Source organism: Morus notabilis, unplaced genomic scaffold (genome assembly GCF_000414095.1).
Source record: "Morus notabilis unplaced genomic scaffold, ASM41409v2 Scaffold825, whole genome shotgun sequence".
In the NCBI taxonomy this organism is placed as follows: Eukaryota; Viridiplantae; Streptophyta; class Magnoliopsida; order Rosales; family Moraceae; genus Morus; species Morus notabilis.
Genome location: NW_010358062.1, coordinates 171,680 through 183,975, shown reverse-complemented (window position 1 = coordinate 183,975; position 12,296 = coordinate 171,680). Strand labels below are relative to the sequence as shown.

Genomic DNA, 12,296 nt, shown 5'->3' with positions numbered 1-12,296 from the left:
TATTTTTAATTTATGTATATTTTTTATAAAAAAAATATTATAATAAATTATAAATTATTATTCAATTTAAATCCTCAAATTAAATACTCTCATTTTGCTACGTGAGTCCCACCTTTTTGTGATAAATCCCCGTGGACAAAAAGACTTTAAAAGGTCCATTGGCCTCTTTCCATTTAAAAAGGACACTGACGTGGCAAATTCCTATTGGACAATCAGTCAAAATCGCAGGACCCTCCCTCCTTTAAAAAATGAACCTGGCTCTTCTCCAAGCCCCAATACAATACTTAAACCAAACGCTGATTTGTTTATTTCTCCTCCCTCTCCTTCCCATCCCTGTCTCTCTTTTCTCTGCGTTTGGTAAGAGAGAAAAAGGCAGAGAAAAGCTCAAAAATGGCGATGTGGGTTTTCGGGTACGGTTCTCTGATATGGAAAGCCGGCTTCAACTACGACGAACGCCTCGTCGGTTTCATCAAAGGCTATCGCCGTGTCTTCTACCAAGGTCCTTTTCCTTTTCTTTTTCTTCCCCGTTTTTCTGTTTCTTTTTTTTTTTTGTGTTCATGCTTCTGATTCGGCTTTTTGGGTTTTGTTTGTTTATTGCAGGCAGTACGGACCACAGAGGGACACCGGAGTACCCGGGAAGAACCGTGACGTTGGAGCCTGCGGGGGGCGAATTCTGTGTGAGTTTCTCGCAAAATGTGAATTGCCCACTTGATCAAATTTGAAAGTTTTCAACTGGTTTGTATCGTTGTGATGTGATGTGATGAGACGTACTAGCTCTTTTAAGCTTATGGGATTTATGCTTAGATGATCAAACACGACTCACAATCAGTGTGATCATCAGAACTTTTATTGGACCAACTCTGTGTCCAGGCGATAATTAGACTCCACGTAACTAAGCATGAGTTAAGAATCAGGTCTTAAATGCTGTATTTGACTGTGCTTTGTTGTCTTGGAATTGATAGGTTAGGAAATAGATCATCTAGTTCTAAGAAAGACATTGAGTGTAATGAAAAATTCTGTTGGTAATAGTCTTAGCCAATTTCTTCTTTAGTGATGAAACACCAGTTAAGCCTTTTCTTTTAATTTCAAATTATTTATTGAGCAAATAAAAAAAAAGGGTTCTGTCTTCTTACCTTTTGTGTAGTTAGTTAAATGTCATAGGAAGATTGATCTCTTTGACTAGTAAAGAAAAGTATTATGAGAAAGAGGATAAATAGGAGATAACATTGAGCTATTTTCTCCCGAAAAATAAAATATTCATCAATAGTTTGTTCTTTGCTCCTGTTTGTTTCACTAATTTAGTTCAGTTCAACTCAATTTAAAAAATGAGCACAGTTTGAACTGACGTTTGGTAAACATGCAGTTTGAATTATATTCCCCATTTGAACTGAGTTAAATGGCTCAACTTAGAGTTTAGCTCTCCTTTCAAGTTCAACCTTTCAAACCATTTTTGAACTATAAAAAGTGCATTCTCTCTCTGCTTTTCACACCTACCAAACACAAATTCAAAGTTTATTCCTTATTCAAATTAAAACTTTAACTACACATCCAAACGTCAATTCAAACTACAATTTAAACCACACAGTTTAAATTTTTCTGTTCAAATTAAAAAGTTCAAACCAGTGAACCAAACGGTTTGTCTCTTATTAAAAAAAAAAAAAAAAAAAAAAAAAAAAAAAAAAACCTCATTAATATGTAGGTGGTGGACTTAAAACTCAAAAGAATTTGGCTGTAAAAAAAGAGTAGTGGAACCCTTTTTCTCTAGGTCTCAGTTATGGTATAGCTGAAGAAATTTCTATACCATGTGTCATCTTTAATGCTCAATATCTGTATTGACTTGTGGACATTGTAATTCTAAGGTTTCCTTATGATTTTTTGAAATAATCAATGGGAGTTGGAACCAATATATCAAGACTAACTCTTCTATTTTTTGGAGGTGCCAGTGGGGAGCTGCCTACAAGATCTCCAAGAAGGAAGACCAAGAAGTTGCAGTGACGGTAAGGCTCATAAATCACGTAATGGGCGCACATAGTCGCTAAATTTCTTTATGTTCTTTTACGAGAAGATTTGTAAGAAAGTGAAATTTGTGGTTTTTATGTTTCAATCAGGAAGCAGAGAACCAGACTTCTATTAATTTCTCGTAATTTGATTTCATCTGCTTAATAAGTATATGATGGTGCTCCCTGGCTATTTCTTAAAACAATCACATTTATAATGCTATGTATCATACTATCAATGTATATATCTATACATCATTCTTTGCTCATTATAACTTAATTTTTCAAACCTTTTCATCTAAATAAAGCACATTATCATTTTCATTGACCTTGTTTTTGGAGCTCTTAATAAGGACTGTGCTGCAAGCTACATGAACTCACCTGTCACCTCACTGTATTGTTAAATTCCACCTGACAATGTTCTTATAAACTTTGTTAACACCTTATTCTTTTTTGAGAACATGTATGGAGTTCAATCAAAGTATATTAGGTTCTTACAGTTATGCACATAGTATATCGTTTCCTGAAGGAAATTCATTTCTTGAGACACCAATCTGAGTGGTTTACTTCATGCTCTTGCATGACAATTACTTTTCGATTCCCATTTTTGCTTCTTAATGGTCTAATGCTTATAAACTCGTCATTTCCACCATTGCATCTCATCACCGTATACTGTAATTTCTTTTCATCATTTGTTTCACCGACGCAGTTATTACATCTCAACAACTACAACTCATTCTTTGGTGTTATTGCTGACAGTATTTAGAAGTGAGGGAGAAGCAATATGACCAGAAGGCTTATGTTGATTTCTTCACTGTAAGTCATGTAGTTAAGTCATTTTGGTTCGAAATCAGAGTAGTATCATGTAGTTAAGCTATTACATTTTTTTAGGATCCTGCAGCTACTGCTCCAGCCGTTTCAGGAGTAATGGTGTAAGTCGCAGAAACCGGCCAAGAACTTTCTACATTTTTCAATCACCTTGGATTGCACAAGAAAACCAGTTCAGAACTGACAGTTTCACTTTTTAGATACATTGCATCTCCGGACAAGAATCATAATGTGAACTACTTAGGGCCAGCCTCCACTGGGGAGATTGCCAAGTATGCTTCTTTGATCTATCTCTCGGGGTTTTTGCTTTATAAGATGTTAGAAAACTTTGCTTGTACGTGCATTTTTCAGAAAACTTCGAACTTGAGTTCTTATACATAATACTAAACTTTGCAATTGTGATTTGAAAATCGTATGATAACGTTTAGTCTTATCATTTGCAGCTCAAGAACGTCTTTTTAAGTAGTTGTGCTTGGATAAAAATGACTTGTGATTCTTTTATTTTCCCGATTCTGCAGACAAATTGTTAAAGCTGAAGGTCCCTCAGGACCTAATAGAGACTACCTTTTCCAACTGGAAAAGGCTCTTCTTCAACTTGGTAAGTTCTTGCAAGTAACCTACATAGTAAGGAAGTAAAATTAAATACATCACAAAAATTTTTAGGGCCTCTTCAGTTTTTATTGTTTTCAAAAGAATACGTATCATTTTAGTTTATTTTTGACAAGTGATTCTAATTTGGCTGTTTGTTTTCTTGTTTAGGATATTTATTGTAAGTTTCTTTTTTTTGTCCAAATTTTTCTTGGTTAGGATGCAAAGACAAGCACGTAATCGATCTTGCGACTGAAGTTAGGCGGATTCTTGCAGAGACGGAACCAACTTCTGCATAATCCATAGTTGCAGCAGAGAAGTTCCCATAGTTCATATATTGAAGATTATTGTTCCATGAGAAACAATGTTAGGATTTAGTCATGACATGTTTCAGCTAAACTACCAAATGTACGTTTACTCAAAAAACGAGCCGCAATGCCCCTATTTGAAAGGATGAATTTAGGCAAGGTTGAATGTGAAAACTTGAATCGTACCAATGAGCCAAGAGTAATGAAACCATAAACTAGTAAACTATCAAGAGTCGTGACTATTGATAAAAAGGTTTAAAATTCAATTAGGTCCATTGAACTTTTACTCTGACCTACTTTGCACCCTCTAACTTTTGAATGTATAGTCTAAACCCTTTATGAGATATTTGGTTGGAGGATTCAAACCATGATTTGAATCATGATTCATGGTTCGTTACAGTATTTTCTCTCACAAAAAAACACGTAAATCAAAAATAATTTTAATCACATGATTCTAATCCATGAACCAAACGTCTCCTTAATCTTTAACTAATTATTTATTTATTTTTTATCCATAATGAGACATTATAAATATCTAGTAATCATTTCTTTTGCAATTCTATGCCGATCAAAAAATATAATAATTGAATATTAGAGTTAAAATTTATCAACTAATTTTTCTAATTGCAATTTAAATCTAATTAAAAAGAAACAAACCATATGCCTTTTAATTCATACAATCTCAAGCGGCATAAATCGTTTAAGGACACATATGTAAGCAAGCTCCAACACAAGCTTGCCATTAGTGATTCATTTTTTGTTTTCAAATTTTTTTAACAGAATTTTAAAGACAATATGGAGTCCTTAATTTGTGTTTTTTATTTTATCTTATTTTATTTTATCAAACTAAATTTTTGCATCCACGCTTAAGAAAGCACTTCCATACATACAGAGAATGCGGACAAAGGTTTCGTTGTCTTGCAAGAATGAAGGTCAATTATGGTCAAATTAGTAAATATCATATTGTTGAGTTCATTATTATACACAGTGACGGAGTCAGCCTTTCACTTTAGTGGGAACGTACACTAAATTTTTTTTAACAAATTATTTTAGTGGGAACATATAAAAAAATATTTATTTTAGTGGGGGCATATATTATCTTAATGGGAGTTTAAGTGTAAAATTTTAAAATTTTTAAAGATAATATTCTTTAAAAAAAAATTTGAGTGGGGCCGGTAGTCTCCACTGTACTTAAAACTTAAATCCGTCACTGATTACACGTATACATATAACGTCAAAGTCCCAACAGAAGTCGTTTACATGGGTCTTTTGACTGTTATCCAAGCAACTGAAATTGATTTAGATGAGAATTTATGAATTTCCCCCAAAGCAAATTGTGAATTAATGGCTAGGAGAGGGGGCGAGTGAAAGTCTCAAAATTTACTCAGGAATTATAAGTTCTATTTACTGACGAAATTAACAACACAAATGAAGTTAGAGAAAAGAGGTGGCATGCTTGAATATCTTCAGCGCACACAATTAGTAAACTCAAGATATGTGAAGAAAAAAAAAAAAAAAAAAAAAAAGAAATGGAAACATCTAAATTCAAAAAGCAATTCCAAATGTCTTGTTCTACGAAATAGTTTCAACTCTACTTAAATCTTTCATAGTACTTTAGTTGCATGTTACATATAAGGTCTTGGTAAGTATGTGTGATCCCTAATCAATAGAAACCAAATTATTGATTAATGAAAAACCATAGTACTTAACCTGATGCACCATTAAAGTTAATCACTTTTGTGGAGCTTCCACGCATTACCAATGTCTTGAAATGGTCCTATGGTAGCATATCTCAGCCAAGAATCCCTTAACTATTCATATAGTTAAAATTAGGAAAAACTACTATAAGGCTTTTATATATTGGAAATTCAAAGCAAATTAGACAACACTAACTTATGAGACATGATGAAATTAGACAACACTAACTTATGAGACATGATGAATAAGGAAATCCGTAGTTCTTTATATAGAGAAGTTGAGAGAAAGACTTTTTTTTTTTTTTTTTTTTTTTTTTACGCGTGGGACTCTTAAAGTTTTGATTTGCTTGAATTTTTTTTTTTTTAAATAAACGTGGTTAGGTAAACATCTAATATATATATATATATATATATATATTGGAATTTGTGATTCTGTGAAGGACAGCTTGCTGGTAAGGGCTGGATTCTGTTTTCTATGGGATTATTGGTTTGAACCTAAAGCAGTTGCGGCTTCATTCGGTTTATCGATTTGAATTTTTAATTTGAATTAAAATGTGACTTTATATAAGAGCTTTTAACTGTAATAGAAAAAGTTAGATATGACCTTTTGTGAGAGTTTTTAACTATAGTAAAATTAGCATTGTCGGTGAAATGAACGTGGCAATTTGATTATGTTTTTTTCTCATTTTTTTAATAATTTTCTGTAGGAGTAATTCTGTGCGACACGCTGTAAATTTTTAATACTGACATGTACAAATCTGACCATTGAAAAATTAATCGAATGGTTAAAAGCAGGGGTCTCATCGGTGGTTTTTTTTTTGTCTCACGGTAAAGAATCCCATAAAAATCCTTTAGGCTCCATTTGGTAGGAGGGATAGAGAGAAGGAGGGATGGAGAGGAGGAGGGATGAAGAAAATTTTATGGATGGTGAAGCATGGAAATGATTGTGATAAATGATAATCCTTTATGGTTGGAAAGAGAGTTGGAAAGATGGATTATGGTTGTTTGTCAAATTACTATATTATCTATTTTATTATTTAGTAATAATTTTTTTGATGGTGAAATAGACTTTTAGTTTAAAATTTGAGGGATTTGATGGATCCTTCCATTGAGGAAAGGATCCAAACTCTTCCTCATCTTATCCATCTAACCAAACAATGGAATTGTCATCTCTCTCCACTCCTCTCCCTCCTTCCCTCCCTCCATCTCTCCCTTCGACCAAACACACTCTTAAAAAAAGATAAAGCATTTAAAACGATCATATCAACGTCAAATCTGTAGCAGCTTTTGGAGAATCGTCCCAATACATATATGTGACACTATAGTCTCGTTCATTTCATCAATTCGAGTTTTCAATTTAAAATTTTTATAGTTAAAAGCTATCAGAAAATGTCAACACTAACGCTTCGCAAATTCAAGTTTTCAATTCGAGCTGAAATGTGATATTTTCTTAGAGCTTTTAATTGTAACAGAAAAAGTTAGATGTGACATTTTCTGAGAGCTTTTAACTGTAGAAACTTAGAACTGAAAACTCGAATCGGTGAAGTGAAAGAGACCTAATTTTTTCTACTACAGTTAAAAGTTCTCAAAAAATGTCATATCTCAACTTGAATTAAAAAATAAAATCCGTAAAGTAAATGAGGCCATATGTTGAGCTCAACTTTATTACTCAAGGTTCAATTTAAAAAAAAAAACTTTATTACTCAAAGGCCAAAACTAACCAAAATGAACATGTTCACCGAGAGCTATTAGAGAAAAAAAAGGAAGGTTCAAGAAGAGAAGTTCAAATTGATGTGTACCTACGGTGAATTTTTAATAGATATCTGGAATCTGTTATTGGCTTAATTTGGTAGTGCTGCAGATTTTAAAAAAATTATTTTTAGCTGTCCTGAAGGAAAAAAACGGCTGAGTGTTTTGTAAACTATAATTATAGTAACTATACTGGTTTTAAAATTAGTGTAATAACGTTTGGTAAATTATGAGGTTAAATTGCTGTGAATAGTTAAAAATTACGACTATATTATATTATACTATAACATAATATATATAATTATAATATAATATATATTTATTATTATATTTAATATAATACAATAAAATTATTATTAAATAACATATTATATAACTATGATATAGAATATAATAATATTTTTAAAATGGTTAATATAATTACAATATTATAAAACATATTATAATAATACTTAAGAAATATATAATCATGACGTGAGTAATACATTATAATATATAATAATATTAGAACCATAAAATTATATTAATATAAAATTATATTAATTATTAATATAATAAATATAATTATATCAATACAATATAATATATTATAAAATAATAATTACAATATCATATTATAATTATATTATAATTATAATATTATATTATTAAAATAATTATAATATTATTATAATGTCATATTATATGATAAAATAATAATATTAGAGTTATTAATATAATTATGAATTATTTGTTACAATATTACTATTATATTATATTAAAATTATATTATATTATGAGTCTGAATTTTAGATTGGAAAGATTGTAAATTTTAAATTTCATTAGGGGTATTATGGATATTATGAAAGTTTTATTAATTGTACTATGTTGATTCCCGCCCAATCTAAAAGCTAAAGTTGCATTTGAGCTGCTTTTAATTTTGGCTGTAGATTTTTAAAAAATTCTTCAAAAAGTACTTTTGAGAAGATTTACCAAACACTAAAATTAACTTTTGTTACAAGCAGAAGCTGATTTTGGGAGAAAAAAGTAATACCAAACTAAGTCATTGTCTTGTCATGCCAGTTAAGGTAAGCCTCTGTGCACAATCCATTTTTTTCAAGTGCAAATATTTTCATTACTTTTCTAAAAAAAGTTAAAAGCTCTCAGAAAATGTCACATCTCAGCTCGAATTGAAAATTCAAATCTACGAAGCGAACGAGGCCTTAGTTGCTTAGTTGTGATTTCAACAGAAACTGAGACATAAAGGACTTTTGGGTTTGGTGTATGCAAGGACGGAGTTTTTATTTCAGCGGGGACACTCAAAAGAATTTTTTTTTAATTTCTCATCATTTTTATATTTTTTTTTCCTTATAGTTACTAACAATTTTCTTTAAGAAATAAATTATAAATACACAAATCAAAGCTAATTCCCAAGATTAAGAAGTAAAATTCACACATAATTAATCAACACAAACTTATTTTGTTTAAATAGTATTAATTCAAAATCAAATAAAGCTTTTTATAAAAGCGTGGAAGAAAAAATTGGATAATAAAAAAGAGATCAAATATTGTCTAAGATTATTCAACCAAAAGAATAGTGGCTATTTAGGAGATTAAGTAAGAAAACTAATTAAATAACTTAATATAGTGGGATAGGTTCAAGAAAAAAAATAAACATGGTCACTTTTTATAGAAAATATATTTTGATGCAGGCACATTTGTAAAATTATATAAAAATATAAGTGAAAATTAAATAGATAAAAAAGTGAGTGGGGGCACGGACTCCCATAAGTCCTATGTAGCTTCAGTCATGAGTATATGAATAAGTCTCTTAGTGGACGTTTAATTCATAAATTCAGAATCTGATTCAGAGTTATTCTCGTTTTACATGTGTTTTTTGTAAGAGAAAAATACTATAGAGAACCATAAATCATGATTCAGAATCATAGACGAATACATGAAATAAACATCCTCTTAGTAAGCGATGCCATGATCTTGTTAACATTTTAGATTATGAGTACATAAATGAGTCTCTTAATAAGCGGTGCCATGATCTTGTTAACATTTTAGGTTTATGTATTTATTCTTACTTTACACATGCATCAACAATTTTAAGAAAATTTTTAAAATTTACAATCTGACATATACTGCGCTCCAACAATTTTTCATGCAATTGGTTTTCGAAACCAACAATTGGTACAAGTAAATATGAGTTACTCAAAGGACTCACGTGACGCAATGGTGCTAATCTAAAAACAAAATTGACAACGAATTCCAAAAATAAGGGGCTAAAACACAGGTGACAACTCAAGTGGCAGCCTGATGATATATTTAAAAAAAAAAAAAAAAAAAAAAAAAAAAAAACACTTAAGAGTTAAGTGGTAACGTGACGATAAAAAAAAAAAGTGGTAATGTGACAGCATATATGTATATGAAGTGATATCAGTGTTGTAAAAGCCAATTAAACTTTATAAAAGGGTTTGAAGTTTGAACTCCTGTTGAGAAAACCAAAGTATTGTTGTTTTACACTTGGAGAAGGACTGTTCAGTGTTACTAAGTATGATTTTTATTTTTATTTTTTTTGCTTAAGTAGTACTAGGTAATTACAAAGAACAATCCAAATTGAAGAAATCATTTCTAAGTTGGAAGTGATTTAGGCCTCGATTTTTAATTCAAATTGAGATGTGACATTTTTTTTAACTATAACAGAAAAAGTTAAATGCGACATTTTCTGAAAGTTCTTAACTGTATAAATTTAAAATTGAAAATTCAAACCGGTGAAATGAACGAAACTTTTAAGATAGTCCCCATGGAATTCTATTAAGACGAGTTAATTGGTTTTATGATACCAAATATGGAATTCTGTTAAGATATGTGTTACCTGTGCCGGTGACCGAAGTTGGTGTTTCTTCAGTAAAGAGCAAAATTGTATAAGTTGATGAGCAGAGGGAAAAGACCTTAAATGAATTGGATTTTGGTTCTTCATCTGCCATCTTTAAAATGACTGAAGTTGCCCATATAACTCGGTTTTTGGTTATTGATGAAAACACAAAAAATAGATGCAATCTTAAATTTCAAGCATACATTTTAGTTAATTAACAAAGGAACAAGCAATTACAGCAAACACAAACAGCTTCCCAAAGAAAGGAAGAATTACAAAACGAAAAGTCCCCCACATACCCATTCCTTATTCCTTAATATCATAATGTTAAAGCCTGCATACAGAAACCTTAAACTACTTCGCTACTCATACAGTCTTTAACATAAACTAGAAACATCAACTAACTAATCAGCTTCTTAATATCAAGCAGTCTTGCTTCAGAGTTCGGATCTCACATCAGATTCGCCATCCACTTACCATCAAGGTCCAAATAATTAGCAGTGCATCCTCTTCCAAAATCATAAATTAAGATTCTTGTTAAAGTAATCAAACTGGATATTATATTATATTTGCAACTGAGCTTGTCCCCTTCTTTGCACCGAGACCAGACTTCCCACATACAAGAATCTAAAATACCTTCCCCGCTCGCCCTGAATCGGAAGACCTCTAATCTTTTTGCTGCGAACATTGTAAGACACCAGCCATCCCTCGGTACCTTTCCTAACCATAAGGAGCTCATCGTTCTTCCAAAATATCCATGGTCTTGCAATGCCTTCAAAGGGTCCGATTGTTAGATGTTTGACCCAATAACAAGAACCTCTAGCATCATCAACACGATCATTCATCACAAATAATGTTGGATCCTCAGTTTCACCTGGAAAGTAAAAGAAAGCGACAGATCCATTCCATACTGCAAGTTCAATATCTAGGTCTATAGCTAGTTCTTGAAGATTATTAGGCAATGGTATCCGGCGAAACACCTCGTCACTCATATCAAAAGAAAGGATCATGTGGTTATAATCGGCCATACGCCAATAAAAAACTCCTTCGCAGTATACTTCGGCGCCTGAAAATGCTCCATTAGTTTGGATTTGCATCTCAATCTCTCTCCAAGAATCAGTTGCCATGCCATAAACTTCAGCTCTTCTCTCATGACCATGTCTGACGAACCCAAACGTCACAACCTTGTAGTCATTAGTCCTGTGATCGTAGCCAAATCCCTTTCCCATCTCCATAAAGCTACCAGCAAAGCATGGTTTCGGAAGAACCCTGGATTCCTTGATTGCGGGATTGAACAAAACACCTTCAACTGTAAGATTCGAGGCTGATAATCCTATGAAAATGATGCCATCACAATAACAAAGTGATTCAATATGTTTTGCGGGATCAATTGGAAAATTCAATACTTCAGTGCTACAACGAATGCGGTCATTATCATCATCATCGTAACCAAAAATTGTGAGCAATGAGCATCCTTCGGTAGCGCCCATATGACCGAAAATGAAGGATGAAGAGGACAATATCTTGCTGTTGACATTGTGGAGATGCTTGGCCACGAAGGTCGGGTCACTGATGAGGGCGTACCACGACTTGGAGACGCACTTGAATCGAATCAGAGACTTAATAGGTAACCATGACTAGTGCTGGAACTTTGGACGGGTTGTCCGCGACCGTCCGAAAAGTCCGAGGATTTGCCCGAACCCGAATCCAACCCGCCCGAGCCCGAATTTCACTTTGAACGGGCCGCGGGCTTGTATTCGGCGGCCCGAGCCCGCCCGAATTGCCCGAATTTTTTTAATTTTTTTTTAATATTAAGTTATTTATATATATATTATTAATTTTTAAATTTGTAATTCATGATTGTCTCATTAAAAATCTTACTAAGAAAAACCCAATTGAGATAAAAACTTGACAAGCAAAAAAAAGTGCAATCATTTTGTGATGAATTACAAATTGTACAAACTTACATTGTTTATTAAATTACAAATACAATGTAAAAAGTAAATACATATTTACAAATTACAAATTTACAATTTAATTTGAAGCTGAGGGATCGTCTTCAAAATTAAATGTTAATCGATTAAATTCATCGATCCATTCTTGGCTTGCCGGTGAAATTGTATCTTGTAGACGTTGATCGGCCCGATCCCAATCCTTAATGCAAACCAAGGCTTCAACAATATCCCTTTGCAATGCATTCCGGCGTTCCTCAAGTATTCTTCCTGTCGTACTGAAAGCTTGTTCGGATGAAATAGTGGAGACTGGGATC

General features: G+C 32.2%; 2 protein-coding genes across 2 annotated transcripts in view; one reads left to right on the top strand and one right to left on the bottom strand.

Annotated features, from left to right (window-relative positions):
- The first annotated feature begins 296 nt into the window (after window positions 1-296).
- LOC21405139 (gamma-glutamylcyclotransferase 2-3) lies at window positions 297-3,935 on the top strand. Its single transcript, XM_010091503.2, has 8 exons — window positions 297-499; window positions 601-677; window positions 1,944-1,997; window positions 2,757-2,813; window positions 2,889-2,929; window positions 3,026-3,097; window positions 3,344-3,423; window positions 3,633-3,935. The coding sequence occupies exons 1-8, from the start codon at window positions 391-393 to the stop codon at window positions 3,710-3,712; spliced, it is 570 nt and encodes a 189-aa protein (XP_010089805.1). The 5' UTR covers window positions 297-390; the 3' UTR covers window positions 3,713-3,935.
- Window positions 3,936-10,590: 6,655 nt separating this feature from the next.
- Window positions 10,591-12,296, bottom strand: part of LOC21405138 (putative F-box protein At3g16210) — a 6,937-nt gene continuing 5,231 nt past the window's right edge. The window contains exon 2 of the mRNA XM_010091502.2: window positions 10,591-11,664. Coding sequence (XP_010089804.2) covers window positions 10,591-11,664 — 1,074 coding nt within the window. The remainder of the gene's footprint in view (window positions 11,665-12,296) is intronic.

Excerpts from the sequence above, each read along its gene's own strand:
- LOC21405139 (XM_010091503.2), top strand. The coding sequence starts at position 391 with ATGGCGATGTGGGTTTTCGGGTACGGTTCTCTGATATGGAAAGCCGGC. Across the intron at positions 678-1,943 it reads CTGCGGGGGGCGAATTCTGT|TGGGGAGCTGCCTACAAGAT; the intron begins GTGAGTTTCTCG and ends TGGAGGTGCCAG. Across the intron at positions 3,098-3,343 it reads TCCACTGGGGAGATTGCCAA|ACAAATTGTTAAAGCTGAAG; the intron begins GTATGCTTCTTT and ends CCGATTCTGCAG.